Source organism: Scyliorhinus torazame, chromosome 15 (genome assembly GCF_047496885.1).
Source record: "Scyliorhinus torazame isolate Kashiwa2021f chromosome 15, sScyTor2.1, whole genome shotgun sequence".
In the NCBI taxonomy this organism is placed as follows: Eukaryota; Metazoa; Chordata; class Chondrichthyes; order Carcharhiniformes; family Scyliorhinidae; genus Scyliorhinus; species Scyliorhinus torazame.
The window spans coordinates 201,647,313-201,675,036 of NC_092721.1; the positions used below are offsets into that span (position 1 = coordinate 201,647,313).

Here is a 27,724-nt window from a genome sequence, read left to right on the forward strand (position 1 = left end):
AAACCCCCCGGACTGGAGGCCTGGGTAAATGATATGGCGGGGTTCATTAAACTGGAGCAGATAAAGTTTGCCCTGAGAGGATCGGCTCAAGGGTTCACCAGGCGGTGGCAGCCATTTCTCGACTACCTAGGGGAACGTTAGAGGGAAGACAGATGACCAGCAGCAGCAACCCAGGGGGAGGGGGGGGGGGGGAGGGGGGGTTTAGTTTAGGTCAAAGATAAAGGGGTTTTGTTACTTGTGTATTGTTTAAAATTTCTGTATTGTTATTGTTGCGTTTGCTTTGTAAGAGGGGAAAAATTGTTGTTTGGGGAAAAATTTTCAATAAAACATTTATAAAAAAAAAAAAAAAAAATCTAACATCGTGTTAACCCACAGTGAAAGTATGTTCAACAGTTTCTAGCTTAATAAAATAGTGTTGTACTATTTTAAGTGTTGGTGGCCTGTATGTGTTCCACGGATCCAGAGCACCCAACACATCATGATACCAGTAGTTGAGGCATGTTAGAACTTCTTAGACCTACCTGCAAGTGATCTGCCTTCCACCAGCATACAGCCATCCTGCAAAATGGACAGTGTCCGCCCGCCGCCGCTCCGCATCACCGGTAACCTAGGGGCCAACTGGAAGATATTCAAACAACGCTTCCAGCTCTACCTTGAAGCCACAGACCGGGAAGCTGCCTCAGACACCAGGAAGATCGCTCTCTTCCTATCCACGGCCGGGGACCATGCCATCCACATTTTCAATTCTCTCACCTTTGCTGATGGTGAAGATAAATCAAAATTCAAGACAGTCCTTAAGTTTGACAGTCACTGCGACATCGAGGTGAATGAAAGTTTCGAGCGCTATGTAGTCCAACAGCATTTGCAGGGTAAGGATGAACCTTTCCAGTCCTTTCTCACCCACCTCCGCATCCTTGCAGTCCTGTAATTACGGGTCCACCTCCGACTCCATGATACGCGACCAGGTCGTTTTCGGTGTTCAGTCGGACCCCCTACGCCAGCAGCTCCTCAAGGTAAAGCAGCTCACCTAGCGATTGCCATCGAGACCTGCATGCTACATGAACACGCCACTAGTCGGTATTCCCACATCCAAGTGGGTGAAACGGCGCAGCAAGGTCCCCATGAGGCAGAACGGGTCCAAGCAATTGAGCAACTCCAGGGCCTCAGCCTGGATGAGGGCAGCCATTTTGCGCGCTTTTCGCGGACTCTCGCGCTTGTGTGCACCGAACGAGGGGATGGCGACGTTGCCGAACGTACTACGCAGGCGCGCATCACATACTACCGCGCCGCGCATGCGCGGTGATGCAGCGAGCATACTGATGCTACAACGTGCGGAAACTGTGGCTCCGCCCATTTAAAGCGGCAACGTCCTGCCAGATCCTGACGATTCCTGCAATGTGGCAAACTTGGACACTATGCTGCTTTATGCAGATCAGCTCAGCCTGCCAACTCTCGTCGCTCCAGCCAGCCTCGCAGGAATGTCCGGGCCATTCAACCCACAGTCACCGAGCCCGATTCGGACCTGCTACCTGATATTGACACCGAGGACCCGAAGGCGCCTTTTCGAGTCGGTATCGTTACAAAAAACAGGGTGTCCCCGAAGCAAAGAATCCAGTCTCTACAGGTATACAGCATCGATCCGGATGATGAGTGGTGTGCCACCCTTACGGTCAACCAAAATTCGTCGCCCACCTCAGAGACTAAATTTATGATTCGAATTTATGGACTCTGAATTGTTTAGTTGCTTTGTTTGATCGTTTCCCTGCTTTGTATATAGTGTTGATCTCGTTACTCTTGTTGCATACTGCTTCTCTACACCAGGCACCTTCCCATGTAAATAGCTTAGTTCTCATGTACATAGTCCTGTAAATATGTCTTCACACCCCACACGTAGTTAGGAACATTATCACCACACATTATTTATTGCCACACACATACATTTTTTTATAAAAGGGGGGATGTCATAATATACACCAGTATATCATGGTGCAGACACACACACTGATGGACACACAGCAAGACCAATCAACACACACAACACCGCAGCCAATCACCAGTTAGAGCACACTCACTATAAAGACAGAGGGCACCAGTTTTCCCGCTCATTCGGGATGCAGCCTCTCAGAAGGACAGAGCTTACAGCACAGATCTTCACCATGTGCTGAGTGCATAGACTGGCCAGGACAGGCATAGGTCTTTAGTTCAATCTAACATCGTGTTAACCCACAGTGAAAGTATGTTCAACAGTTTCTAGCTTAATAAAATAGTGTTGTACTATTTTAAGTGTTGGTGGCCTGTATGTGTTCCATGAATCCAGAGCAACCAACACATCAAGTCCTACTTCAGGGTTTGATGGTCGGTCAGGGAAGGCGTGTCCATAACGAGGCCACGCATGTTGATTATTAGCCTGTATATCCTTCCTGATGGCAGGCGGTGAGAGTTTCCTGGTCAGCCACACTACTGAAGGCAGCAGCAAACCATTGCAGTACTTTGCCAAGTTTAAACATGGACCTATCTAATGAAGTGCACGGTTGCCAATGCACTCTTGGGGCATGGTACCTGACGCAGGAAGATAATTGTTCAGAGCCTTGGTCAGACCCCACCTACAGCATTGTGCTCAATTCTGGGCATCACACCTCAGGAAGGATCTGCACTGTACTCACCATGGAGCGGGTACAGTGCAGATTCACCAGAGTTAGACTGGACTTTAAAGGATTTAAAAATCACAGGCTACAGAGGCTTGGCTGGCATTCACCTCAGTGTTTATGATGATTACAAGATCTGACATGGTAGAAAGTATTTCTTCTGATGGTGGAGAGCCGAGGGAATCCAGAACAAGGACTTAAACAAGCCTTAAAATGAGAGCCAGGCTGTTCAGGAGCGATATCAGGGATCTTGTCACACGAAGGGGAGTGGAAATCTGGAACACTCCCTCACAGAAAAAGGTGTTGAGATTGGGATTTACACTGAACGTTTTGAACCCGAGATTGATCGTCTTTTGTGAAGCAAAGGGATATGGAGTTACGACAGGTGGATGGAATTTAGATACAGATCAGCCATTATCTCACTCATTGACGGAACAGGCTCGAGGGGCTGGATGGACTCCTCCTGTTCCTATGTCGATCTTGGGTGACCACAAACCACCAGTGTAAATGTCTGCGTTTCGAAATTACCTCCGGTAAGTAAGAACGTAAAAAATAGGAGCAGGAGGCCATTCAGCCCCTTGAACCTGCTGCACCATCCAGTGGGATGGAGGCTGATCATCAACCTCAATGCCATTTTCCCACCCGATTCACAAAGCCTTAGATTCCCTCAGTATCCAGGAATCTATCGGCTGCAGGCTTCAATACGCACAACAACAGGCCTCCCGGGTAGGGAATTCTCCAGAGTTAAAGACTACAAACGGATTATAAAGTGGATAACCCACTTTATCATGGCGGTGACCTACCTGAACCTTAACAGTGGTCTGGGGTTCCTGCACATGCTCTAACGTGGCATCGACGTCCAGAGCCACCACCAGGCCAGACGTGAACCGCAGAGGGTTGTCAGACTCTCCCGTCGGCTCGATGATGGTTGCAGAGGCCCTGTGCACCTACAAAATCAAAGCATTAGTCCAGGATTGGAAACAGGCAAACTTGCTGCTTTCATTTCATCGCCTCCTTCCAAAATACAAGCTGATACACAGAAAATCCAATGGGAATTCTGGAGAAACCTCTTCACCCAGAAAGTGGGTGCTACGATCCCAGTTGATGTTATGAATGGACGGGAATGGGACCTTGGCTCAAAGGACCCTAACTTTCACTTTTTTTTTTTTAAACGATACGTGGAGGAACAGAGTCACAGGATGGTTAATTAGTTTTTTAAAATAAATTTAGAGTATCCAATTATTTTGTTTTCCTAATTAAGGGGCAATCTAGCGCGGCCAATCCACCTAGCCTGCACATCTTTGGGTTGTGGGGGTGAAACCCACGCAGACACGGGGAGAATGTGCAAACTCCACACGGACAGTGACCCAGGGCCGGGATTCAAACCCGGGTCCTCAGCGCCACAGTCCCTGTGCTAACCACTGTGCCACATGCCGCCCCTCGCTAATTAGTTTTAACAACAAGGGAAAAAATATTTATTAAACATGAAAATTGGATTATGATACAATACACTTTTACTCCCCCCTTAGTTTAACACGCAGGTTTCAGGATTAACACAAATTACAAAGTACACCGTAATCTATAATGGTCTCACTAACTCAACGTCCCTTTAGTAAAGCACACAGCACCGTAGCATAATGGTTAGCACAGTTTCTTCACAGCTCCAGGGTCCAAGGCTCGATTCCCAGCTGGGTCACTGTCTTTGCAGTCTGCACGTTCTCCCCGTGTGTGTGTGGGTTTCCTCCGGGTGCGCCGGTTTCCTCCCACAGTCCAAAGATGTGCGGGTTAGGTGGATTGGCCATGCTAAATTGCCCTTAGTGTAAAAACATGTTAAGTGGGGGTTACTGGGTTAGGGGGATAGGGTAGATACGTGGGCTTCAATAGGGTGCTCTTTGTAAGGGCCAGTGCAGACTCGATGGGCCGAATGGCCTCCTTCTGCACTGTATATTCAATAATTCTCTGATTCTATGACAAGGTGACTGGGCAAATACACTCTCCCCTCTGAGCCCCAAGTGAGTGTTTGTGGATGTCCACAAAGCTTTTTCCTAGCGGTTTGCATTCAGAAATCCAGGATGATAATCCACTACGGGCAGCTTCCGTCTGAACTGCTGCAGCTCATCTCGGCTGCACACATCAATTTTCCTTTTAAACGTAGGATCACACAGGATATACAGAACAGAAACAGACCATTCGGCTCAACCAGTCCATACTGGTGTTTATGCTCCACTCAAGCATTGTCTTCATCCTTCCTCATCTCACCCTGTCAGCATATCCTTCTATTCCCTTCTCCCACATATCATCATCTAGCCTTCCCCTCAAAGTTTTACCTGACCTTAACTGGACTCTCCTTGAATTATTCATCTCTACTGCTCCCTGTGGTAGCGAGTTCCCCATTTTCCCCATTCTCTGGGTAAAGAAGTTTTTTCTGAATTCCCGGTTGGAATTTTATATTCACGGCCTCTGGATTTGCTCTTTCCCAGAGCTGGAAATATTGTGCCTATTATATCAAAACCTTTCGTAGTTTTAAAAGCCTCCAATAGGCCCATATGTTTTGGACATGGCTGCCACTTACGGAATTTTGGAAAGGCTTCGCAAAGGCTATGTCCAAGGTCTTGGATACTCGGGTAAAACCGAGCTGGGGGATAGCAATATTTGGGGTATCGGACGATCCAGGAGTGCAGGAGTCGAAAGAGGCTGGAGTTCTGGCCTTTGCCTCCTTGGTAGCCCGGAGAAGGCTCTTGTTAATGTGGAGGGATGCGAAGCCCCCAAGCGTAGAGGCTTGGGTCAACGACATGGAGGGGGTTTCTTAGGTTGGAGAAGATAAAGTTTGCCTTGCGAGGGTCCTTGCAGGGATTCTCCAGGCGGTGGCAACCATTCCTTGACTTTCTCGCGGAACGTTAGGTGGAGGTCAGCAACCCGGAGGGGGGGGGGGTGATTTATTTTTCTTTTTGTAAGGGGCACATGCCCCATGTTGCTTTGAGATGGGTGTTAAATTGTTAATCGTTTAGAGGGTTAAGTTGTTTTGTTTTGCTGGCATATTGCTCTGTTTTCTTTGTATTATTTTCCTTCTTGGAGTGTTTTGTAAAAATTATTGAAAATCCGTGAATAAAAATATATATTTTTTAAAAGCCTCCAATAGGTCACCTGAAATTCTCTTTGCAACAGAAAAAGACCCAGCTTGTTCATCCTTTCCAGACAGGTATAAGCCACTGTTCTGATATCTTTTTTGCCACCTCTCCAGTGCCTTTATATCCTTTTTATAACATGACAAGCTGCCTGTGCACAGTGACTCCAAATGTGATCTAACCAATGTTCAATACAAGTTCAATTCTCTGCTTTAAATTCTATTCCCCTAGAAGTAAACCCTGGAGGTTGAATTTTTCCAAAACAGCCTTCAACATACATTGCTTTATCAAGTCATAACAGACCAGAATGAGGTCATTCAGCCCGTCAAGTCCATGCCAGCTCTCCGTAGAGCAATCCAGTTAGTCCATTCTCCCCCTTCTATTCCCATAGCTTTAGTTCCCTGAATATCCCATCCAATTTCATAGAATTTACAGGGCAGAAGGAGGCCATTCGGCCCATCGGGTCTGCACCGGCTCTTGGAAAGAGCACCCTACCCAAGGTCAACACCTCCACCCTATCCCCATAACCCAGTAACCCCACCCAATACGAAGGTCAATTTTGGACACTAAGGGCAATTTCCTTTAGAAATCATTCATCGTCTCCACTTCCACCCCACCCACCTCGTGGGCAACATTCCAGTTCATTACCACTCGCTGTGTAAACAAGGATCTCTCAGGGGCAGCACGGTGGCACAGTGGTTAGCATTGCTGCCTCACGGCACTGAGGACCCGGGTTCGAATCCCGGCCCTGGGTCACTGTCCGTGTGGAGTTTGCACATTCTCCCCGTGTCTGCGTGGGCTTCGCCCCCACAACCCAAAGATGTGCAGGGTAGGTGGATTGGCCACGCTAAATTGCCCCTTAATTGGAAAAAAATAATTGGCGACTCTAAAATTTAAACAAAAAAACAAAAAACAAGGATCTCTCTCGCATTCCCACTGCATCTAATGCCTAAAATCTTCAATCTGTGTCCCTTCGTCCTTGTACCTTCAGCTAATTGCAAGTTTTGTAGCCACGTAAAATGGCTGCTTCCCGATTAAATTGGTCAAATCCCGATCCAAAATGGCGAACGGCAGAGGCTGATGGGAAAATCAGCCAACAGGACTCAAACGGACAGCTGCAGGTAAAACAGTGTATTCGCCTCCGAGGGAATCCAGACAGATCGAAACCTGCAGCCATTAACATCACAACAACCCAGCCATCTGCATAGCATACAGCCATCCCCGGGAACAATTGCTACAAACGAGCAATTGTAAAGATACTCCAGACCTCTCGGCGCCAGGGGAGGCTAACACAAAGAAAGGTGGGCGACCACCCCCCGATCAAGGAATCGCCCCATTACTGGAGCATATCGAACCGAGTGATTGGGACCAAGTCCAATCACTTGGAACCAGGGTCAAGGTCCGCCCCGAGAGGCGGGAAGCCCCTGGGAACTATAAGAGTAAGGGGCCAAGTTCAGATCGACCCTTCTCTTCCTGCTCGCAACCTTCGCAAGAACCTTCGACAAAGAACCGTAAGTCTGACTCCAGCGATCGCTACCCGATAGACACTCCTAACCATCGACCTTTATCAGCCTTTGAATCCCATGGGCTCAGGACCAATTCGGAAAAACAATTTGTTTCCCTGACCAGGTGGGCCATTCCTAAAGTTAAGTATTGGCCTGTTAGTTGTAGGTATTAGTCTAGAAGTAGCATTATTGTATAAGTATTAATTGCTGTATATAATAAATGACCGTTGATTTAATTCTTACTAAGCGGTGTGTTGTATTATTAATCATAACTCGAGCTTGAACCACGTGACGGTATCAGAAAGATACCTGGCGACTCGTGAGCAAAGGTGACAGAATTAGAGCCATTAAAACTAAGGCTAACAAGAGCAACAGTTTCTCCTTGTCTACCTGAAATCCCCCTTTAATCTCCTTTGTTTCAAGAAGAAACCTTTGTATTCTTGATTCCTTTACTCCTCCATCCTATTCAGATACCTATTTCCATAGAATCCCTACAGTGCAGGAGGCCATTTGGCCCATCGAGTCTGCACCGACCCTCTGAAAGGGCACCCTACCCAGGCGCGGGCACCCTACCCAGGCGCAGCCACCCCCCCCCCCCCCCCCCCCCCCCCCCCGCCCTATCTCCATAACACCACCTAACATGTACACATGTTTGGACTGTGGGAGGAAACCGGAGCACCCGGAGGAGACCCAAGGACATGGGGAAGGGTGTGCAAACTCCACACAGTAACCCAAGGTTGAAATTTAACCCGGGTCCCTGGTGTGGTGAGACAGTAGTGCTAACCACCCATCCTAAGTAACTGAGTCTTTTTTTAAACCTTCTTGCGTGCCTCTATAACCTCTACTTCCATTTTGCAGTCCTTAGCACATCAAAGCAATCCTGCCTCCCCTGTATTATCAGTGGAACAGTAGAAAAGACAGGAATTAAAACTAACCTGTGCTGGGAGTTCGAGGAGGAGGAAGTTGCTGTGTCGCAGAGTGGTTTGAAGGATTTTCACCACCTCCGCTGGTTTGCAGGCCAGGAGTCTTGGCATAACTTCCAGCAGCTTCTCAACAAAGCTCTCCTGTAGGTACTGGAGCTCTGATGCAAAGTACCTGGAAGTGACAAGGGAAACAAAACTATCGATATGCAATGTTGAAAAAGAACTGACATGGCGCAGGGGTTTTGTGGGGAGGTTGCGAGGGTGCGAAAGGCGAACTGGAGGGGGATAAGGCAGGGCGAGACACAGTGATGAACTCGCCACCCCTTCAAATGAATGAATGAATGAATATCGCTTATTGTCACAAGTAGGCTTCAAATGAAGTTACTGTGAAAAGCCCCTAGTCGCCACATTCCGGCGCCTGTTCGGGGAGGCTGGTACGGTGGCTGATGGTTCAGCCACCACCACTTCCCCCCTACTCCACCCCACCAAAGCACATTGCTAAACCAGATGGGGTTTTTATAACAATCCAGCGGATTCATGGTCAGTTTTAATGAAACCAATTTTTTATTTCCACTTTTAAAAAAAAATAGAAACTGAATTCAAATTCCCAAATTTTGGAACTGTTTACCTCGGGAAGGTCTCAATCTCCTGCAAAAACATCTCGCACATGTTTATAAGGGTTTCCATCCTGGAAAGGAAAGGGAAAAGACAAACATGTGGGACTTAACAAAGACATTTGTTGCATTCACCGATTCATTGAGATTTACGGCAAAGGAGATCATTCAGCCTGCATCAGCTGAAAAGTAACGAACAGCCCGTGTGGCGTTTGCACATTCTCCCCGTGTTTGCGTGGGTTTCACCCCCACAATCCAAAGATGTGCAGGGTAGGTGGATTGGCCACGCTAAATTGCCCCTTAATTTGAAAATTTCTTTTAAAAGAAAAAGGACTAATGGGTCTAATCTTGCTTTCCAACTCTTGGTTGCAGCAATTTGAAGTAGCTTTTGAAATATGATGAGGGTTTCTGCCTCTAAAATAAAGTCGCCACGGTCCCGGATGACCATAGGCTGCTTCCCCCTTTGAGGGGGAGAGCTGACTGGTGGTGATTTAACCTGAGGGTCCCCACACCTCAGGCGAGGGGCAAGGTTGAGAAAGCAGGGCCTTCATGAATAACCGCAGCCGATACGGGGAATTGAACCCCCGCTGTCGACCTTGCTCCGCATCACGAACCAGCCGGCCAGCCAAATATCCAGCTAAATCGGCGCCCCATCAGCCTTGCAGGCAGTGAATGTCAGATCCCCCACAACCACCCTCTGGGTGAAAAACCATTATCCTCAACTCCCGGAGGTTTGCTTTTAATTCATTCACGGGATGTGGATGTCGCTGGCTAGGCCAGCATTCATTACCCACCCCTAATCACCTTGAATCGAGTGGCATTTCAGAGGGCAACCACATTGCCGTGGTTCTAGTGTCACACGTGTAGGCCGGACCAGCCAAGGACGGCAGATTTCATTCCCTAAAGTGAACCAGATGGGCTTTTATAACAATCAATGATGGTTTCTTGGTCATCCTTAAACGTTTAATTCCAGATTTATGTGGCAAATGAAATTGAAAGTAGAGCTGTGTGAAAGGAAGGGAATATAAAATAAAGGGTGCAGTGCTAAACAGGGTGGGGGAACAGGGGGACCCAGGGGTATATGAATGAATCATTGCAGGTGCACAGCAGGTTGAGAAAGTGGTTACAAAAGCATACTGGGCTTTGTAAATAGAGGCATCGACTCCAAAATGCAGAAGTTATGCTCACGTTTTATAAAACACTGACTTGGTTTCAGCTGGAGTACTGTGTCCAATTGTGAGCACCACACTTTAACAATGGTGTGAAGGCTTTCAAGAGGGTGCAGAAGAGATTTATGAGAACGGTTCCAAGGATGAACGGGCAGCACAGAAGCATTGTGGTTAGCACAATTGCTTCACAGCTCCAGGATCCCTGGTTCGATTCCTGGCTTGGGTCACTGTCTGTGCGGAGTCTGCACGTTCTCCCAGTGTGTGCGTGGGTTTCCTCCGGGTGCTCCGGTTTCCTCCCACAGTCCAAAGATGTGCAGGTTAGTTGGATTGGCCATGCTAAATTGCCCTTAGTGTCCTAAATTGCCCTTAGTGTCCAAAATTGCCCTTAGTGTTGGGTGGGGTTACTGGGTTATGGGGATAGGGTGGAGGTGTGGGCTTGGATAGGGTGCTCTTTCCAAGAGCCGGTGCAGACTCGATGGGCCGAATGGCCTCCTTCTGCACTGTAACTTCTATGATTCTATGCTGAGGAAATGATAAAAAGGTCATTGAGCTGAAACGCTGACTCGGGTTTCTCGGTGCACAGATGCTGCCTGACCCGCTCAGTGTTCCCAGCATTTTCTTTTTTATTCCAGGGAAGAGGGACCACCGTTACATGGATGGACTGGAGAAGCTGCTGCTCGAACAGAACAGCGAGAGAAAGTCAAGATAGAGGTATTCAAAATCATGAGTGGTCTGGACGGAGGAGATAGGGAGGAACTGTTCCCATTGATGGAAGGGTCGAGAACCATTAAGTCACCCGATATAAGATGATCGTAAAGAACCAATGGTCACACGAGGGGGAAACCCCTACACACAGCAAGTGGTTAAATCTGGAAAGCACCACCTGTGAGTGTGGTGGAGTTAAGTTTCAATCGTGGCTTTCAAAAGGGGAATTGGATAAGTGCCTGAAGGGAAGGAAATGGCTGAGCTATGTGGTAGTGGGACTTGGCCGAGTTCCTCTTACAGAGAGCAGGCACAGAGCTGACGGGTCAAATGGCTTTAATCTGTCTGGTTGCCATTCTGACAAAAGGTCATGACCGGACACGTTAAGTTTTGCCTCTGTCTCCACAGATGCTGACTGACCTGCTGAGTGTTCCAGCACTTTGTTTTCAATATCTATGACTGGCATTGACCTGCTTGTTAAGGGAAATAGATCCTTCCTCGGTAATCTATCTAGGTCCCGCAGAATTGCGTGCACCCCAACAAAATCTCAGTCTCCTCTGTTCCATAGAAAACATGAACATGAAGCGTCCATGGCCTTGAGATGTTTCTGAGTGAGATAGCTTCAAGCAGTGATCATTGTTCTTCTGCAAGATATAGCAACTAGAAAGAGGAAAGTCAGAGGGGGTGAACCGATTTTTTTCTTTAATCTTTGATGGGGTGTCGCTGTTTGGACCAGCTTTCGTTGTCCATCCCTAATTGCCCTTGAACGGAGTGACTCGCTCGGCCATTTCAGGGGACAGTTAAGAGTAAACTGCTTTGCTGTGGGTCTGGAGTCACGTGTAGGCCAGACCGGGTAAGGACGGCCGATTTCCTTCCCTAAAGGACATTAGTGAACCAGATGGGTTTTTACAACTATCAACGATAGTTTCATGATCAGCGTCACTGAGACCAGCTTTCCATTCCACGTTTATTTGTTGAACTTCAATTTCGCCAGTTGCCCTGGTGGGATTTGAACCCGTGACCCCCAGAGCCTGGGCCTCTGGATCACTAGTCCAGTGGCATCACCACTGCAGAACCATCTCCCCCTGTTCGAGGTCTCTCGGTTTTCAAAAGGACTTGATGAAGTAGACCATTTGTGACGCCGAGCACAATTAGGGACCGTCAATATAAACAGTCCAATAAATCCAGTGAGGAATTCAGAGGAACCTAACCCAGGGAACGGTGAGAATGTGGAACCCGCTACCACAGGGAGTGGTTGTGGTGAATAGTAGATCTAAGGGGACGCTGAATAAACACAAGTGAGAAAGGAATAGGAGGATATGCTGGTAGGGGGAGATGGAGAGAGGGTGGGAGCAGGCCAGTTGGGTGGCATGGCCTGGAACTATACTGTAAATGCTACATATTTTTTTGTACAATACTTAGGTAGCTTTCCCCTTGAACCTATTGTGGTGAACACCACTAGAGGTATATTATATGTATTACGGCACTGCCCGTATATTAGATGTACGATGGTAAATTCCTGTCTGCTGGCTCCGCCCAGTAGGCAGAGTATAAAAGTGTCTGCTCTCCTGCGCTGCAGCCATTCTGGTTCCAGCTACAGCAGGCACAACATCTTGTTCAATAAAGCCTCGATTGTTCCACCATTCTCGTCTCGTGGCAACTGACGGTACATCACCTATTCCCCACAAACAATCTACTTGCTAGTGAATTAATTCCATGTTCTAACCCCGTCTATAAAAGATGAGGCAATTTGTTGAATGCCCCAAAGTATTCCATCAGACACGGTTGACATATTTCAAAGGCACCTCCTTACCCTCTGGTCGTGCGAGCGGTCAGAATGAGCTGCAGGGCTTTAGCTTGAAGACGCATATGGTGGATGATCGCAACATGTCTGCTCTCCAGGCCACTGTACAAAAACTCCAGCTTATAGGTGTGCTCTAGAATCTGGAGAGAGAGTGAGACAGACAGAGCATGGGGAGGGGGGGGGGGGGGGGGGGGGGGGGGGGGGGGGGGGGGGGGGGGGGGGGGGGGGGGGGGGAAGAGGGAGAAATAGAGAGAAGGAGAGACGGGCCGGGAGAGAGAGAGAGGGGGAGAAAGTGAGAGTAGGTCAAAGAACATGCTGTTGAATGGGATTTCTTTTGAATATAGGATTTCCTGAGGAAGCCGTGATGCGGTATAAGCAGGAAGTTTAAACTTCCGATTATCAGTTTTCCTGCCCAGGCTGAAATGAAAATCGCTTATTGTCACAAGTAGGCTTCAAATGAAGTTACTGTGAAAGGCCCCTAGTCGCCACATTCCGCCGCCTGTTCGGGGAGATGCCCGACAACAATGAGATCACACGACCCTATCCGGAGAGACCAATTCTTACCCTGGTTTTTACACAGATTTACTCAGGAGCGTAGCTTGAAGTAAATCAGCTGGAGTGCCAAAGCACTCCGGCATCATGGCAAGCCTGATACAGCACACCCTGCTCTCCCAACACCACTCACCCCGCTCCCCAGACACCTGCTCATCGTTCCCCTCTCCGCCCCCGCCACAATGCTGACTGTCTCCCCTCAACCAGTCGATACTCAACGTTGGGGGTAAGGGGGGGGGAAATTAACATTGCCGGGGGAAGGGGTGAACAGTGTTGGGCAGGTGGCAGGGACGGTCGGGGGGAATTATGCAGTATTTAATTCCATGTTCAGCCCCATTTAAAACAGGAAAAAAGCCAATGAACTGAAGACAAAATTTAAGGAGAGTAATTTTTGGATCATGTTAAAAAGGGGGCAGAGCTTGGCTGGGATCGCACTTGCCACTGAGCTTCCCAATTCTCCAAATCGCTGAGTTTCTGCTGCAGCCAAGACAGGGAGGTGTAAAGACCCCAGTGTGAAATGTGGGCAGTCAACAGCAGGCGCAACCACTCCGTTGCTGACAGGAAATCTGGGCCAATCTCTCCCAAAGATCTAGGAGGTAGTTTTAGACTGTTTACAATCTTCTCGAGCGGTCACTCGCTAACGAGTATGATGGCCTACCTAAGAAACTCCACGTTACTGGTCATGGGTTCAGTCGGTTCTTGCGTGGCTGATTTTGGACTCTAGATCGAGGATATTCCTTTCTCAGGGTCCTTTTCTGGGCCTCCACTTGCCGTCAGATGTCCTTGATGAATTGTTACCCTTCAATCAGGAGGTTCCTCCAAATGGGTCTCTTCTGAGCAAGAGCCTGCCAGGCATTAACATCAATGTTGCATTTCTTGAGCTAAGCCTTCATGACGTCTTCCTTTATCCTCCACTTGTTCAGAAGCCTTCCTTGAGCTGGGCAAAGGTGATTTGTTTTGGCAGTCGGGACTCTGACATCCTAGGCACATGGCCGGTCCAGTGGGCTGTTTACAATAACTTGTATTTAAACAGTGCCTTTTATGTAATAAAATATCTCAGAACACTTCACACATGCACTGTCAATCACTGGGACAGGTAACCAAAACCTTGCACAATGCAGTTGGCTATACGGAGTTCCGCAGGGAAATGAGAGCGAGAGAGAGAGAGCGAGCAAGAGAGTATGTGTGAGAGAGAGAGAGCGAGTGAGAGAGCTGGTGAGTGTGTGAGAGCGAGAAAGTGAAAGAGACAGAGAGAGGGAGCGTTAAAGAGAGAGAGTGAAAGAGAGAGAGAGTGAAAGAGTGAGAGAGTGAAAGAGAGAGTGAGAGTGAAAGAGAGAGTGAAAGAGAGAGTGAAATAGAGAGTGAAAGAGAGTGAGAGTGAAAGAGTGAGAGTGAAAGAGAGTGAGAGAGAGTGAAAGAGATTGAGAGTGAAAGAGAGTGAGTGAAAGAGAAAGAGAGTGAAAGAGTGAGAGAGTGAGTGAAAGAGAAAGAGTGAAAGAGAGAACGAAAGAGTGAAAGAGAGTGAGAGAGAGTGAAAAAGAGAGAGTGAAAGAGAGAGAGCGAGAGAGAGAGTGAAAGAGAGTGAGAGAGAGAGAGAGAGAGAGAGAGAGTGAAAGAGAGAGAGAGTGAGTGAAAGAGAGAGAGTGAGAGTGAAAGAGAGAGTGAAAGAGAGAGAGTGTGAGTGAAAGAGAAAGAGTGAAAGAGAGAACGAAAGAGTGAAAGAGAGAGAGAGAGAGTGAAAGAGAGAGAGAGAGTGAAAGAGAGAGAGTGAGTGAAAGAGAGTGAGAGAGAGAGAGAGAGAGAGAGAGAGAGAGTGAAAGAGAGAGAGAGTGAGTGAAAGAGAGAGAGTGAGTGAAAGAGAGATAGAGAGCGAGCGAGAGAGATATGGATGTTTGGAGAGGTTTAGGGAGGGAAGTCCAAGCAGCTAAAAGCATAGCCAAAGGGATAATGATTAAAATCAGGCATGTGGAAGAGGCCTGAATTGATGCAGGGTTTTCAGAAGGCTCTATCACTGGAGGAGGTAATTGAGGTAACTTAACATTCAATGGCATTACCATCACTGAATTCCCCACTATCCTGGGGATTATCATTGACCAGAAACTGGAGTGGACCCAGCCATATAAATACTGTGGCTACAGCAGGACAGAGGCTGAGAATTCTGCGGCGAGTAACTCACCTCCTGACTCCCCAAAGCCTGTTCACCACCTACACCATCTACAAGGCACAAATCCACTTGCCTGGATGAGTGGAGCTCCAATAACACTAGAAGCGTGACACCATCCAGGATGAAGCAGCCCGCTCAATTGCTATCCTTAGAACATAGAGTGCAGAAGTAGGCCATTCGGCCCATCGAGTCTGCACCAACCCACTTAAGCCCTCTTCCACCTTATCCCCGTAACCCAATAACCCCTCCTAACCCCTTGAACAAACATTCACTGCTCTCCACCACTGACACACAGTAGCAGCTTTGTGTACAATCTACAAGATGCACTGCAGGAACAGCACCCTCGAAACCCACGACCACCCCCATCTAGGACAAGAACAACAGATACCTGGGAACCCCACCATCTGCCACTCCTGGCCACTCACCACCCCGACTTGGAAATATATCGCCGTTCCTTCACCGTCTCTGGGTCAAACTCCCACCCTAACAGCACGGTGGGTGTACCTCCAGCACATGAACTACAGCGGCTCAAGCCAGCAGCTGACCACCTCTGCCTTCCTGAGAACAACTAGGGATGGGCAAGCCGGCGACTCCCTTAACCTGGAAAAAAGGCTTTAAAAAGTGATAGGGAAGGGAGAGGCCACGGGGGGGGGAAGAGAGATTTGACCACCAAGGTTGAGGATTTTAAGATTGAGGCGGGACTGGGAGCCAATGTGGGTCAGTGAGCACAGGGGCGATAGGCACATGAGGGGTAGGGATAGCTTGGTGCACCACAGATAATCAGAGAGCGCGTTCCGCATAGGTGACACCACTTAAAGGAATGGTGATATTCAGCAGCAATCAGTGTTGGCAACAGTTATCAGAACACTGACTTCTATATTCTAGTTGCTCCCTCTAGTGAATATCTACAGAAGCATCACCTTTCACAAAACACACTCCTTCCCGCAGCTGTATTGTTCCAAATTTGTGGGCCCCCCACAGCCGTGTTTTGGCAAGAAGGATACTTTAATAAATGAAACTAAAAACAACCAGGTGCTTTTTTTTTCTGGCTGAGTGTCTTTAAGCAGGAAGAGAAACAAAATGCGGCATTAATTCTCGGAGAAAACATAATCGTCTCTTTTTAAACATATTTTTTCCGATGAAATTAGAAAGGGGGAGAATTCACCTGCTCAGGTTTTTCTCATCCGAGAAACAGCACCTCGCGATACTTCAGTTCTGCACAGGTTTAATACCCACTCCTCACTCGATCGCCTCACTGATGGAGGGATCTGTTTGAAAATTAAGGAGCTTCCATTTTGGGTGGAAGAGGAGGAAAAACATTTCCTCTCAGAGGGTCAATTCTCTTCCCCAGAGAGCAGTGGAGGCCGGGCCATTGAATTCAGTCCAGGCTGACTTAGATAGTTATTTAATCGATAAGGGAGCCAAGGGTTATGGAATACAGGCAGGAAAGCGCACTCGAGGCCACAATGATCAGCCATGATCTTACTGAATGGTGGAGCAGGCTTGATGGGCCGAATGGCACCCATCCCCTCCTCCTCCTGATGTTTAATGATCTAATGGTCCAGCACAAAAATCAAGACTGACACTCCAGTGCGGCACTGAGGGAGTGCAGCAGTGTCGGAGATGCTGTCTTTCAGTAAGATAATAAAACTGAGGTCCGCTCCACCTTCTCAACTCGATGAAAAGGATCCAGTGGCACGATTCTGAAGCACAGCGAAGGACTTCTCCCCTCTACATTTCCTACATTACAACAATAATTACACTTCAAAGGTTATTTCACTGACCACAAGGCGCTCTGGGATGTCCTGTGGTTATGGAAGGTGCTATAGAAATGCAAGGTTTTCTTTCCATTGGGAGTGTCAGTCTAGATTTTTTGTTGGAAGTCTGATTCAGAAGCAGGAGTGCTACACACCGAATCACGGCTGATATCCACGTCAGCCTATAAGGCACAAGCGAAGTCGGTCGGTGACACGAACGGGTATCTCTTACCTTTTTAGCTGCAGCAGCGGCCATGGCATTCTGTTTGAGATAGAGCGGGGCAGCCACGTTCCACAGCTTCTCCTGAAGAGACTGTGGGGGAAATAAAATCGCCTTTCAGATTGCACTTCATCGAGAAACGCCGCAGCATGTTGATCTCACATGTATTTTGACAGCTGCTATCAGCAACACACACACTCCAAATACGCTCGCACTACTCTTGGAGAATAAAAATTCCCCTGGCTGGGACTCAGACATGGAGCGACACGCAAGAGATGAGGGCTCATGTTGCATTCCTGGGGAGCGATTTCAATCTCGCTCACCCGAGGGCAGCATGGTGGCGCAGTGAGTAGCACTGCTGCCTCACGGCGCCGAGGTCCCAGGTTCGATCCCAGCTCTGGGTCACTGACCGTGTGGAGTTTGCACATTCTCCCTGTGTTTGCATGGGTTTCGCCCCCACAGCCCAAAGAAGTGCAGGGTAGGTGAATTGGCCACGCTAATTTGCCCCTTAATTGGCAAAAATGAATTGGGTACTCTAAATTTATTTTTTTTAAATGTAGCTCACCCGGTAAGAATCACGAGGGATTGGGTGGAATGCTGGTTTAACGCCAGCCCCTCCCCAAGTTTTATACTCCGTTGATTTCAAATCAAGCAGAGAAATAAAATCAATGAAGCAGTCAGTTTGCTGATAAATGGAATAGGTTAAAATTGACACTTTTGTCAATTATCTGAACACATTATTTTGTTATCTCAGCGCAGACTGCATGACAGCAGAGACATCAGGTAGGTACGCGGCATCTTCCAAAACGCTGTCTCAGTCAGCACACATTAAATGCAGAGTAAAACTCTCTTATCCACGAGCAATACCGGGGCATGATGACAACCCAGTTTACACCCACGATGTCAGCAAGAGAGGGATTCAGCATCATATATAGGAACAGGAGTAGGCCATTCAGCCCCTTCAGCCCGTTTCACCATTCAGTTAGTTCATGGCTGACCTGCCCCTCGACTCCTTTCAACCACAGGGAGGTGGTGACGTGGTGGTAATGTCACTGGACTCATAATCCAGAGTCCCAGACAATGCTCTGTCAACTTCGGTTCAAACGGCAGCTGCTCCCTATCGGATTTAACTTTTCTATATCCGTTATCTTATATACCACCACTATATTCCCAGTTCCAGGCTTTAAGCGTCCGTCAGCAGGAAGGTGGAGTTACAATAAAGCAGCATTTCAGCGCCGCATGTGCCACCCTACCTTCATAAGGAGGAGCTGGCACTCCAAGTACGTGGCAGAAAACTCCGCTATTCCCGCCAGTTCTGGCTGTAGCTCTCCCAGTCGCTGCAGGTCACTGTTTAGGGAAGGAAGGTTAAAAATCAAAATGAGAGTCACTAACACAGCCTGAACTGAGTCAACAAAGTCCTGCTCTGAACTTCAATCCTTTGCCAGAGCTGGGACGAGATAGCGGACGACAGTCAGGGCTGGCGGCAGCGTCGGGATGATCCTCAGCACCCGCTGTTGTAATCATACACTAGAGAGGCGCGGGGGGGGGGGGGATTCACCCACGTTTCAGCGCTTTGAACGAGCTACCCAATTGATCTCAATCCCTTGCTCTCTCCTTGGCCCTGTGCAGTTTTCTTCTTCAAATACTTATCCAATTCCCTTTTGAAAGTTATGATTGAAACTTCCCCCCCCCCCCCCCCCCCATCCCATTTCTGGCAGCACAGTCCAGATCACAACTTGCTGCCGGGAAAAGCTTTGCCTCCCATTTCTGAGTCCTCCGACTCGTGGGAACGGTTTCTCTATATTTACTTTCCCCCTCGTGGCTGAACGGGTGACATCCCTGCCAGATGCTCTGGGTTCAAGAGCCACTCTGGGACTTGACGGCCACGGAAAGGTGTAAAGGGCAATCGCGGCCTCTCCACGCAACTGGGGTCCCTCATCCTCGGTTCCATTCTGGCAAACACCGGCATCCTTCCTGAAGTGTGGCGTGCCGGTTGTAAATCTGGCGTCTGAATCCATTTTGCAGACGCCTTGTGTTTTACTCTTTCATGTAACATGGGCATCACTGGCAAAGCCAGCATTTATGCCCATCCCTAACAACACACACGTCAGCATGGTCGGAGGGCTTAAATAAAACATCATACAATTGTATCATTGGAAATTCACACCGGATTGTTAACTTCAGAAGATCCTGAGCTCCTTGGGCATCTAGGTGTTGTATATTCTGAACTCGGTCAAGGCTTTGCTGCACAAAGTGCCGGGAAGAGTCTTCACTCAATGCAAGCTTGGTAGAGTCTGAGACAGTCACCATCTTCCTGCCCGGCAACTGCAAAAGAAAAACAGTGATTAGGTTCCTTTTTAAGAGCTAGGGTTAGGAGTGGCGCAGTTTTCTGCAAGTCAGGCGTCTAAAAGAATAATCATCTTTATTATTGTCAAAAGTAGGCTTACATTCACAATGAAGTTACTGGGAAAAGCCCCTAGTCGCCACACTCCAGCGCCTGTTCGGGTACACGGAGGGAGAATTCAGAATGTCCAATTCACCTCGAACAATAGAACATAGAACATACAGTGCAGAAGGAGGCCATTCGGCCCATCGAGTCTGCACCGACCCACTTAAGCCCTCACTTCCACCCTATCCCTGTAACCCAATAACCTCTCCCAACCTTTTTTGGTCACTAAGGGCAATTTATCACAGCCAATCCACCTAACCTGCTGTGGGACTGTGTTTGGACTGTGGGAGGAAATCGGACCACCCGCAGGAAACCCACGCAGACACGGGGAGAACGTGCAGACTCAGCACAGACAGTGACCCAAGCCGGGAATCGAATCCTGCTTCAGCAATCAAGCCTGCAGCCCCCACTGGAGAGAATGTTGTTACGCCAAACAATTTACTCTCATTCAGCTCACATGACAAAGAGTCATCGGACCCGAAACGTTAGCCCTTTTCTCTCCCTACAGATGCTGCCAGACCTGCTGAGATTTTCCAGCATTTTCTCTTTGGTTTCAGATTCCAGCATCCGCAGTAATTTGCTTTTATCCAGTGTATAACTCTACCATGACAGTCTGTGAATTCAGTTCAATGAAATAAGCCAATAAAGAGTGGTTAAAGTGGCCATGAAGCTGCCAGGTTTTTGTAAAAACCCAACTAATTTATTATTAAGAAAGGAGAGGAAACCTACCGTCCTTAACAAGTCTGGGTCTGTGTGTGGCTCCCGTCCCACACCAGCGCGCTTAACTCTTAAACTGCCCTCTGAAGCTGCCCAGTACCAAACATTCAGCTGTTCAAGTCTGCTCACACACACCTTCTCCAGGGCATTCAGGGATGGCCAATAAAAGGCATCCATGGCAGCAATGCCATATCCCCAGTAAAAGGAACCTTGAAAACATCAATAATATCTTTCCTGAGCTTTCTCTGCTCCAGTGTAAACACTCCCGAGTTTTCTTTACTCCTGCCTCCTGGGTACCTGATCCCCGGTATCAGTTTAACTGCACACCCCTGCACCCTCCCTGGAGGTTAGGACATCTCTCATTGTAGGGCACAGGACCCCAGGGTCTTCTGCTCTCTGCCCCACAACATGCACTGACTAGATCTCTGCAGCTGCTACCAGTTTCACTTACCTGCAATGCTGGCACCAGGTGAGAGAGGCTGTCACGTAGGTAGGCATAGTGTCGGAATGTGTGATCAGAGAAGAGTGCTGACATAGTAGGACAGGTCTTGGCAGCATTGAATACCAGGACCAGCACAGCAATATCTAATACAATATAGAGTTAAGAAACAGAGGACAACCTTCTTTGGCCATGTACTCTAGAGGGATGACAACCACGCCTGTATAAATCTTCATTCAAGCATTAGAACATAAGAGTACAAAAAATAGCACGGTGGCGCAGTGAGTAGCATTGCTGCCTCACGGCGCCGAGGTCCCAGGTTCGATCCCGGCTCTGGGTCACTGTCCCTGTGGAATTTGCACATTCTCCCAGTGTTTGCGTGCGTTTCGCCCCCACAACCCAAAGATGTGCAGAGTAGGTGGATTGACCGTCAAAGTTTAAATCGGATCTTGATATTTTATAGCGGGATGACTTGTCCATCAGTGTACAGTCCCACAGGATGCCCCATTTGAGGAAAAGTGAAAACTTTAGTAACGTTAACCCGTTGAGAGAAAGAATGAATCAAAACCCCGCTGAGGAAGAAAGAATTAATTAATTTTAAATCGACATTAAAATGGATACAAGCTGGGTCATCCATGTCTGGTTCTGGTGTATCGAAGTACGGGTGTGTGCTCAGCAGCTCTGGGACCAGTGGCAACACCAGAGTGGGGTGTCTGCTTCCAAGGTACTTGAGACATCTAGGAGAAGAAAATTCACTCGAATTCATAAGAGTAGAAGTTTTCAAATATCATTGATATAGTGCTGTACTCAGAGAATCAGAACAATACAGAAAGAGGCCATTTGGTCCATCATGAACCAAATAAAAGAGCTATCCATTACTTCCAGTCTCCCCTAGTCTTTCCCCAAAGTCTGCCACTGTTCCTTTTTACAAACATAGGAACAGTCGTCCGGTAGTACTGAACGTAAATATTGCTGAAAAAAGATTAGGACAAACACAAGAATGCCAAATTTCAAACAATCATGACAATTAATGATACCGGAGAAAAGTGTGCCGCTTACTGGCAAGTCGACTCTGCGCCGGTTGTTGATTAGTTGGCAAGTTGACTGATTGGCTTGGAGAAAGCAACAGGGAGCATCTCGGCCAATCAGAGTTGACTTGCCAGCCAATTGGCATTCTTTTCTCCTGTATCATTAATTGTTGTGATAGTTTGACATTTGGCATTCTTGTGTTTGTCCTAATGAGGGCAAGATTAAAATCTGCAGCAACATGTCTAGCTTTTCAGAAATAAATGTAAAAACAGGAGACCATTCAGCCCTTCAATCCCATTCTGCAATTCAGACTGATCTGTATTGATCAGGTATATACTTTTCATGTAGCCATCCAATTCCTTTTGAAATTCACAATTGAATCTCCTTCCACCACCCTTAAGTAGTGTTACTTCCAATAGATCTTGATCACATCGGGCCCTGCCTGGTGGAATAGATTAGGGCTCATTGAGAACACAGGTAGGTGGGGTTCGTTGAAGTTGAATTGGCTCCAAGATGACATTCAGGACACTGACCTTCCCGTTTTAACACAAGACCCTGCTCCCATGCCCACATGTCTGTCCTTGGCCTGCTGCAATGTTCCAATGAAGCTCAACGCAAACTGGAGGAACAACATCTCATCTTCCGGTTAGGCACGATACAGCCTTCCGGCCTCAACATCGAATTCAACAACTTCAGATGATTAGCTCTACCTCACCTCGACCCACTTGTTTTCATCCCATTTCATTTTAACTGTCTTATACCATTTCTTTCTTGTTTTTCTTAATATATATTAAACCCCCCCCCCCCCCATCTTATCCACCTTTCCTTACCATTTCTCCTCTTTGCTCCCCACCTCCCCCCCCCCCCAACATCTACAGTTCATCCTCTGATGTTAGTTTCCCTGCTGTTTGGCCTTTCACATCTTCTGTTCTCTCTGGGGACTGCCATTAACACTCTTTCCCTTTGGTTTATGTGGCCATTAGCACCCGGTTTCCTTGGGTTTCTGTGGCTATGACTCATCTTTCATTCTCACTCCACAGTATAAATACTTCCCACTTTCTCTGTCTGTTAGCTTTGACAAAGAGTCATCGGACTCGAAACGTCAGCTCTTTTCTCTCCCTACAGATGCAGGAGGAATTCATCAGGCAAATGAGGCTCTTCCACAGACCACAAGAGGCCGACAGCGTACATTCACCCCCCACCATCTGGCCTGGGCTTGCAAAATCCTACCAACTGTCCTGGTTTGAGACAATTCACACCTCTTTAACCTGGGATTACCCCTCTCTCTGGACCTGTAAAGACTTAATTACCTGCAAATGCTTGCATTCAAAGCATTGTCTTGCATCTTTGACTTTGTCTATATATATATGTTTCTGGAACCTACCTCTTCATTCACCTGAGGAAGGAGCAGTTCTCCGAAAGCTAGTGATTTGAAACAAACCTGGACTTTAACCGGGTGTTGTCAGACTTCTTACTATTGTTAGATGGAGGAGTGGTAAGCATCTTGCCGCTGCCCCCAATCCAGCAACGGCGCGATTCTAAAATTCTCTCAGCAAAAATTGCTGTATTGAAGAACAAAGGTTGCTGTCCCGGGAAATCGCCAGGCATGCGTGATTTAACCTCAGCGCAAGACTCACTTCCAGATGGAATTCCGATCGGTCGGATACTTTGCCAGGTTCTTCAGAAGCTCCACCAGAGCCAAGTGAATACCGTCCTTCGTTGACACATTCGTGTAGCACACCAACTCGTGCAAGGCTTCCCGGATGTCCCGTGAGGAGTCCTGCAAAGTGAAACGGTTAACAGAATGCCCTGGGCAACGATCGCACATTTCTCTTTCGAGGTACAGCAGGATGACTTTGCTATTCCTAGTGCATTGAACCCCATTCTAAAGCAAAGGTGTTCTTGGATTATTGATCAGCTATATTTACTACTTACCCATCCCAAGGTGATGCCGAAATGAAAAGTCACAGGAACAGGATGAGGCCCTTTGACTCTTTTCTGCCATTCGGTTACATCATGGCTGATCTGCGTGTCAACCCCCATAAACCAGCTTGGTTCCATATCCCCAAATACCCTGACCCAATCAACTTCAATTTTGAAATTTTCAACACCTTTTTTTTGGTGTTGGCGGGGATGGGATGGGGCGGGGGAATGGGATTGGGGGGGGGGGGGGTTTGAAATTTTCCAGATGTTGTGCAGAGGTGCTTCCTGTCATTACCCCGAACAGCCTAGCTTTAGTTTTAAGGTTCTACCCCCTTACTCTGAATTTTCACTGCCAGAGGAAGTAATTTCTCAGTATCTACTCTGTAAAACTCTTTTAGGTACCATAGTTAGATCTCAGCGCTGAAAGGAAAATCAGCCCGGTCTATGCCACCTGCGTTGACCATTTAGCCGGAACCTTAAACAACCAGGTGGTGAATGACTGGATTGGATAAAGTTCGCAGGTTCTATTTAACTGAACCTTTTAAGGCAGCACGGTGTCACAGTGGTTAGCACTGCTGCCTATAGCGCTGAGGACCCGGGTTCAATCCTGGCCCCGGGTCACTGCCCGTGTGGAGTTTGCACATTCTCCCCGTGTTTGCGTAGGTTTCGCCCCCCCCCCACACACACAACCCAAAGATGTGCAGGTTAGGTGGATTGGCCACGCTAAATTGCCCCTTAATTGGAAAAAATGAATTGGGTACTCCAAATTAATTTTTTTTAAAACAAACTTTTAAAGCCTTTACATTAAGATTCAACCTGGAAACGCATGGCCATTCTCTGGTGCAATCCCACAAAGCCAACACATTCAGCAAATAAAATTTCAATCTATGAACTGCATTCATATATATCATTACTTTAAAGCAATAAAACATCCAAAGATGCTTTGCAGGAGAATGATCAATCAAAATCCGACACATAAGGAGATAGAAGAACAGAAACAGGGTTGGGTTTAAGAAGAGAGTTATTTAGAGAAGAAATTCCTGATGTTGGTGTCTGGACGATCGAAGGCACCAATGATGGATTGAAGGAAATTAGGGAAACAGTGCAACAACTCACAATCGTACATTGTGCCTCAACAGAAGGATATGTCTCCATATGCTGCACAATTCACGGGCCATGTGGGTTAGATAGCAAGGACTACTGATGCCTTCAGCATCATATTCCAGCAAGAGTCAATGCCGTTTGGAGAGTTGGGAATAAAATGGGAAGAGAGGAGGAGTTCCGAACAACACGAGAATGCTGAGGTTTGGAGCTGGCGATTCCGAGTTACTTCGGAAGAGGCCAGAATGCAGGTTAAACACCCAGCCCGCTGAGTTGCAGCTTTACACTCCACTGGTTAGACCCCAGCTATAGCCCTGCATTCACATCTGGGTGCCACATTTTGGGAGAATGCCAAGGCCATTGGAGAGGGTGCAGGAAAGCTATCGGGAATGAGGGATTCCCAATTACATGGAGAAGTTGGGACGGTTCTCCTTGGAGCAGGGAAGTGCATGAGGAGATCTGAAGGAGAGGTTCAAAATTATGAATGGTTTTAATAGAATAAACAAAGTAAAACTGTTTCCAGTGGCAGAAGGGTCAGTAACAAATTCAAGGATTATGAGTTAAGGTTTAAGAATCAAAGACAACAACGAGATTTTTACGTTACATATTTGAGTCGGTTCAATCAGGAATGCGCTACCCAACAGGGAAGTAGATTCAGTCGTAACTTCCAATAGAGAATTGGATAAAATCTTGATGGGGAAAACATTTACCGGGCTACAGGGAGAGTGGCACTAATTGGGTAGCTCTTGGAATGGTCCAAATAGCCTCCTCTGTGCTGTATCTTCCGTGACATCTTGTGTGGTGCAAAGGGCACAAGGAAGAGACAAGGGACGAAAAGGAAAGAAAGATCACCTCCAGCACTGCCAGCACAGTGTCCAGCTGATCCTCACGCAGTCGGATGTGACAGGAGATTTTGCGCAGAGCGTGTATCGATCCCAGCCGCACCTCCTCAATTTCGTCGTTGAACATGTCCACCAGAAAATCCAGGCACTTTTCAGCGAAAGAAGCGGAGGCCTGAGCTAACATACAGAGTGATTCCACGGCTGCATTACGGACCTCTGTGGTTCAAAGAACAAGCAACCCTATGAAACCGTCAGGAAATTGGAACTATTCCAGAGAACGTTTAATCAAGATTCTGCAACCATACGAACGTATGAATTAGGAGCAGGAGTAAGCCATTCAGCCCATCGAGCCTGCTCCTCCATTCAATAGGATCATGGCTAATCGGATTGTGGCCTCAAATCCAGATCCCCTGCCCCAGTACCCTTTGACTCTCTTGTTCGCCAAGGATCTATCTACCTCTCAATGACCCAGTCTCCACAACTCTCTAGGGAAGAGAGTTCTGAGGACTCATGACCCCCCCCAAAAAAAATCTTATCTCCATCTTAAACAGGAGACGCCTTATTCTTTAAACTGTGTCCCCTCACAAGTCTCTTTCACAAGGGAACACTTACTTTCAGCATCCACTCTGTCAAGTCCCCTCAGGATCTTATGTGTCTCATAAATAAGGTCACCTCTCAATCTCTAAACTCCAATGCATAACATGTCCCACCTCTCCTAATAAGATAACCCACACCATCCCACATATCAATCAAGTGAACTGTCTCTGAACTGCATCCAATGCATTTACATCCTTTAAAAAAATTAATTTATAGGGTGTGGGCATTGCTGGCTGTACCAACATTTGTTGCCCATCCGTAATTGCCCTTGAACTGAGGTCAATTCAAAGGGCATTTAAGAGTTAACCACCTGCTGTGGGCCTGGAGTCACATGTAGGCCAGACCAGGTAAGAATGGCAGATTTCCTCATGACAAACGACAGTGGTCATTATTAGACTTTTAATTCCAGATTTTGTTACGGAATACAAATTTCACCATCTGCCATGGTGGGATTCGAATTGGATCCCAGAGCATTACCCTGGATCTCTGGATTACTAGTCCAGTGACAATACCATGGACTACGCTACTACCTCCCCATCCTGTCTTAAACAAGGAGACCAAAACTGAACACAGTGCTCTAGATGTGGTCTCACCAATGCCCTGTACAGGTGAAGCAAAACATCCCTACTTTCACATTCCATTCTCCTTGTAATAAACAACATCATTCCATTTGCCTTCCTAATCACTTGCTGTAACTGCATGCTGACCTTTGTGATACCAGGACACCCAGACAAAATCTGCTCTAGGTGTTATCCCTGGCTCAGCAGGTAGCAATCTATCCTTGGAGTCAGAGGGTTCAAGTGCCACTCCAGAGATTTGATATCTAATCAAGGGCAGCACTCCCAGTGCAGTACTGAGGAAGGGCTGTAAAAGTAGAAAATGGGAGCAGTAGGTCATTTGCACTTTCGGGCCCGCTTCGCCAATCAATATTATGGCTGGTCCTCTAACTCAACCATACTCCTGCGCTCTCCCTATTCCACGAGATGCCATTCGAGTCCAGAAATCTATCTATTCCCTCCTTAAATATATTCAGTAACTTGGCCTTCGCAGTCTTCTGTGGCCGAGAATTCCACAGGTTCATCACCCTCTCAGTGAAGAAGTTTCTCCTCATGGAGACTGTGACCCCTTGTTCTAGAAACCCCCCGGCAGAGGAAACATTATCTCTGTATTCAGTCTGCCCAGCCCCGTCAGAATTTCATACGTTTGAATGAAATCTCCTCTCATTCTTCTAAATTCCAATGAATACTGTGATAAATGTAGGAAATTGTTGTATATTATATTTTGTTACAGTATATTATTAAAAACCCAGGGTTCAAATGCATACAGGCAGTATGTCTGCTAAAGCTGTTATTAATGAGTCATAAAGGTGAAAAAAATCATTGATTTTAACCATTTACGTGTTTACATTTGGATGGCTAATGGAATTTTTTTAAGTTTAGGAGATTTC

General features: G+C 47.3%; 1 protein-coding gene across 2 annotated transcripts in view; it reads right to left on the bottom strand.

Annotated features, from left to right (window-relative positions):
• ints4 (integrator complex subunit 4) overlaps positions 1-27,724 on the bottom strand; it is a 72,111-nt gene that overhangs the window by 10,703 nt on the left and 33,684 nt on the right. The window contains exons 11-21 of one of the 2 annotated variants that reach the window (XM_072477443.1): positions 25,691-25,896; positions 23,452-23,594; positions 21,407-21,522; positions 20,798-20,931; positions 19,348-19,505; positions 18,434-18,527; positions 17,193-17,273; positions 12,497-12,627; positions 8,827-8,886; positions 8,211-8,370; positions 3,449-3,592 (exon numbers count right to left, since the gene is read on the bottom strand). In XM_072477443.1, coding sequence (XP_072333544.1) covers positions 3,449-3,592; positions 8,211-8,370; positions 8,827-8,886; positions 12,497-12,627; positions 17,193-17,273; positions 18,434-18,527; positions 19,348-19,505; positions 20,798-20,931; positions 21,407-21,522; positions 23,452-23,594; positions 25,691-25,896 — 1,427 coding nt within the window. The remainder of the gene's footprint in view (positions 1-3,448; positions 3,593-8,210; positions 8,371-8,826; positions 8,887-12,496; positions 12,628-17,192; positions 17,274-18,433; positions 18,528-19,347; positions 19,506-20,797; positions 20,932-21,406; positions 21,523-23,451; positions 23,595-25,690; positions 25,897-27,724) is intronic. The other variant, XM_072477444.1, reaches the window with a different exon arrangement.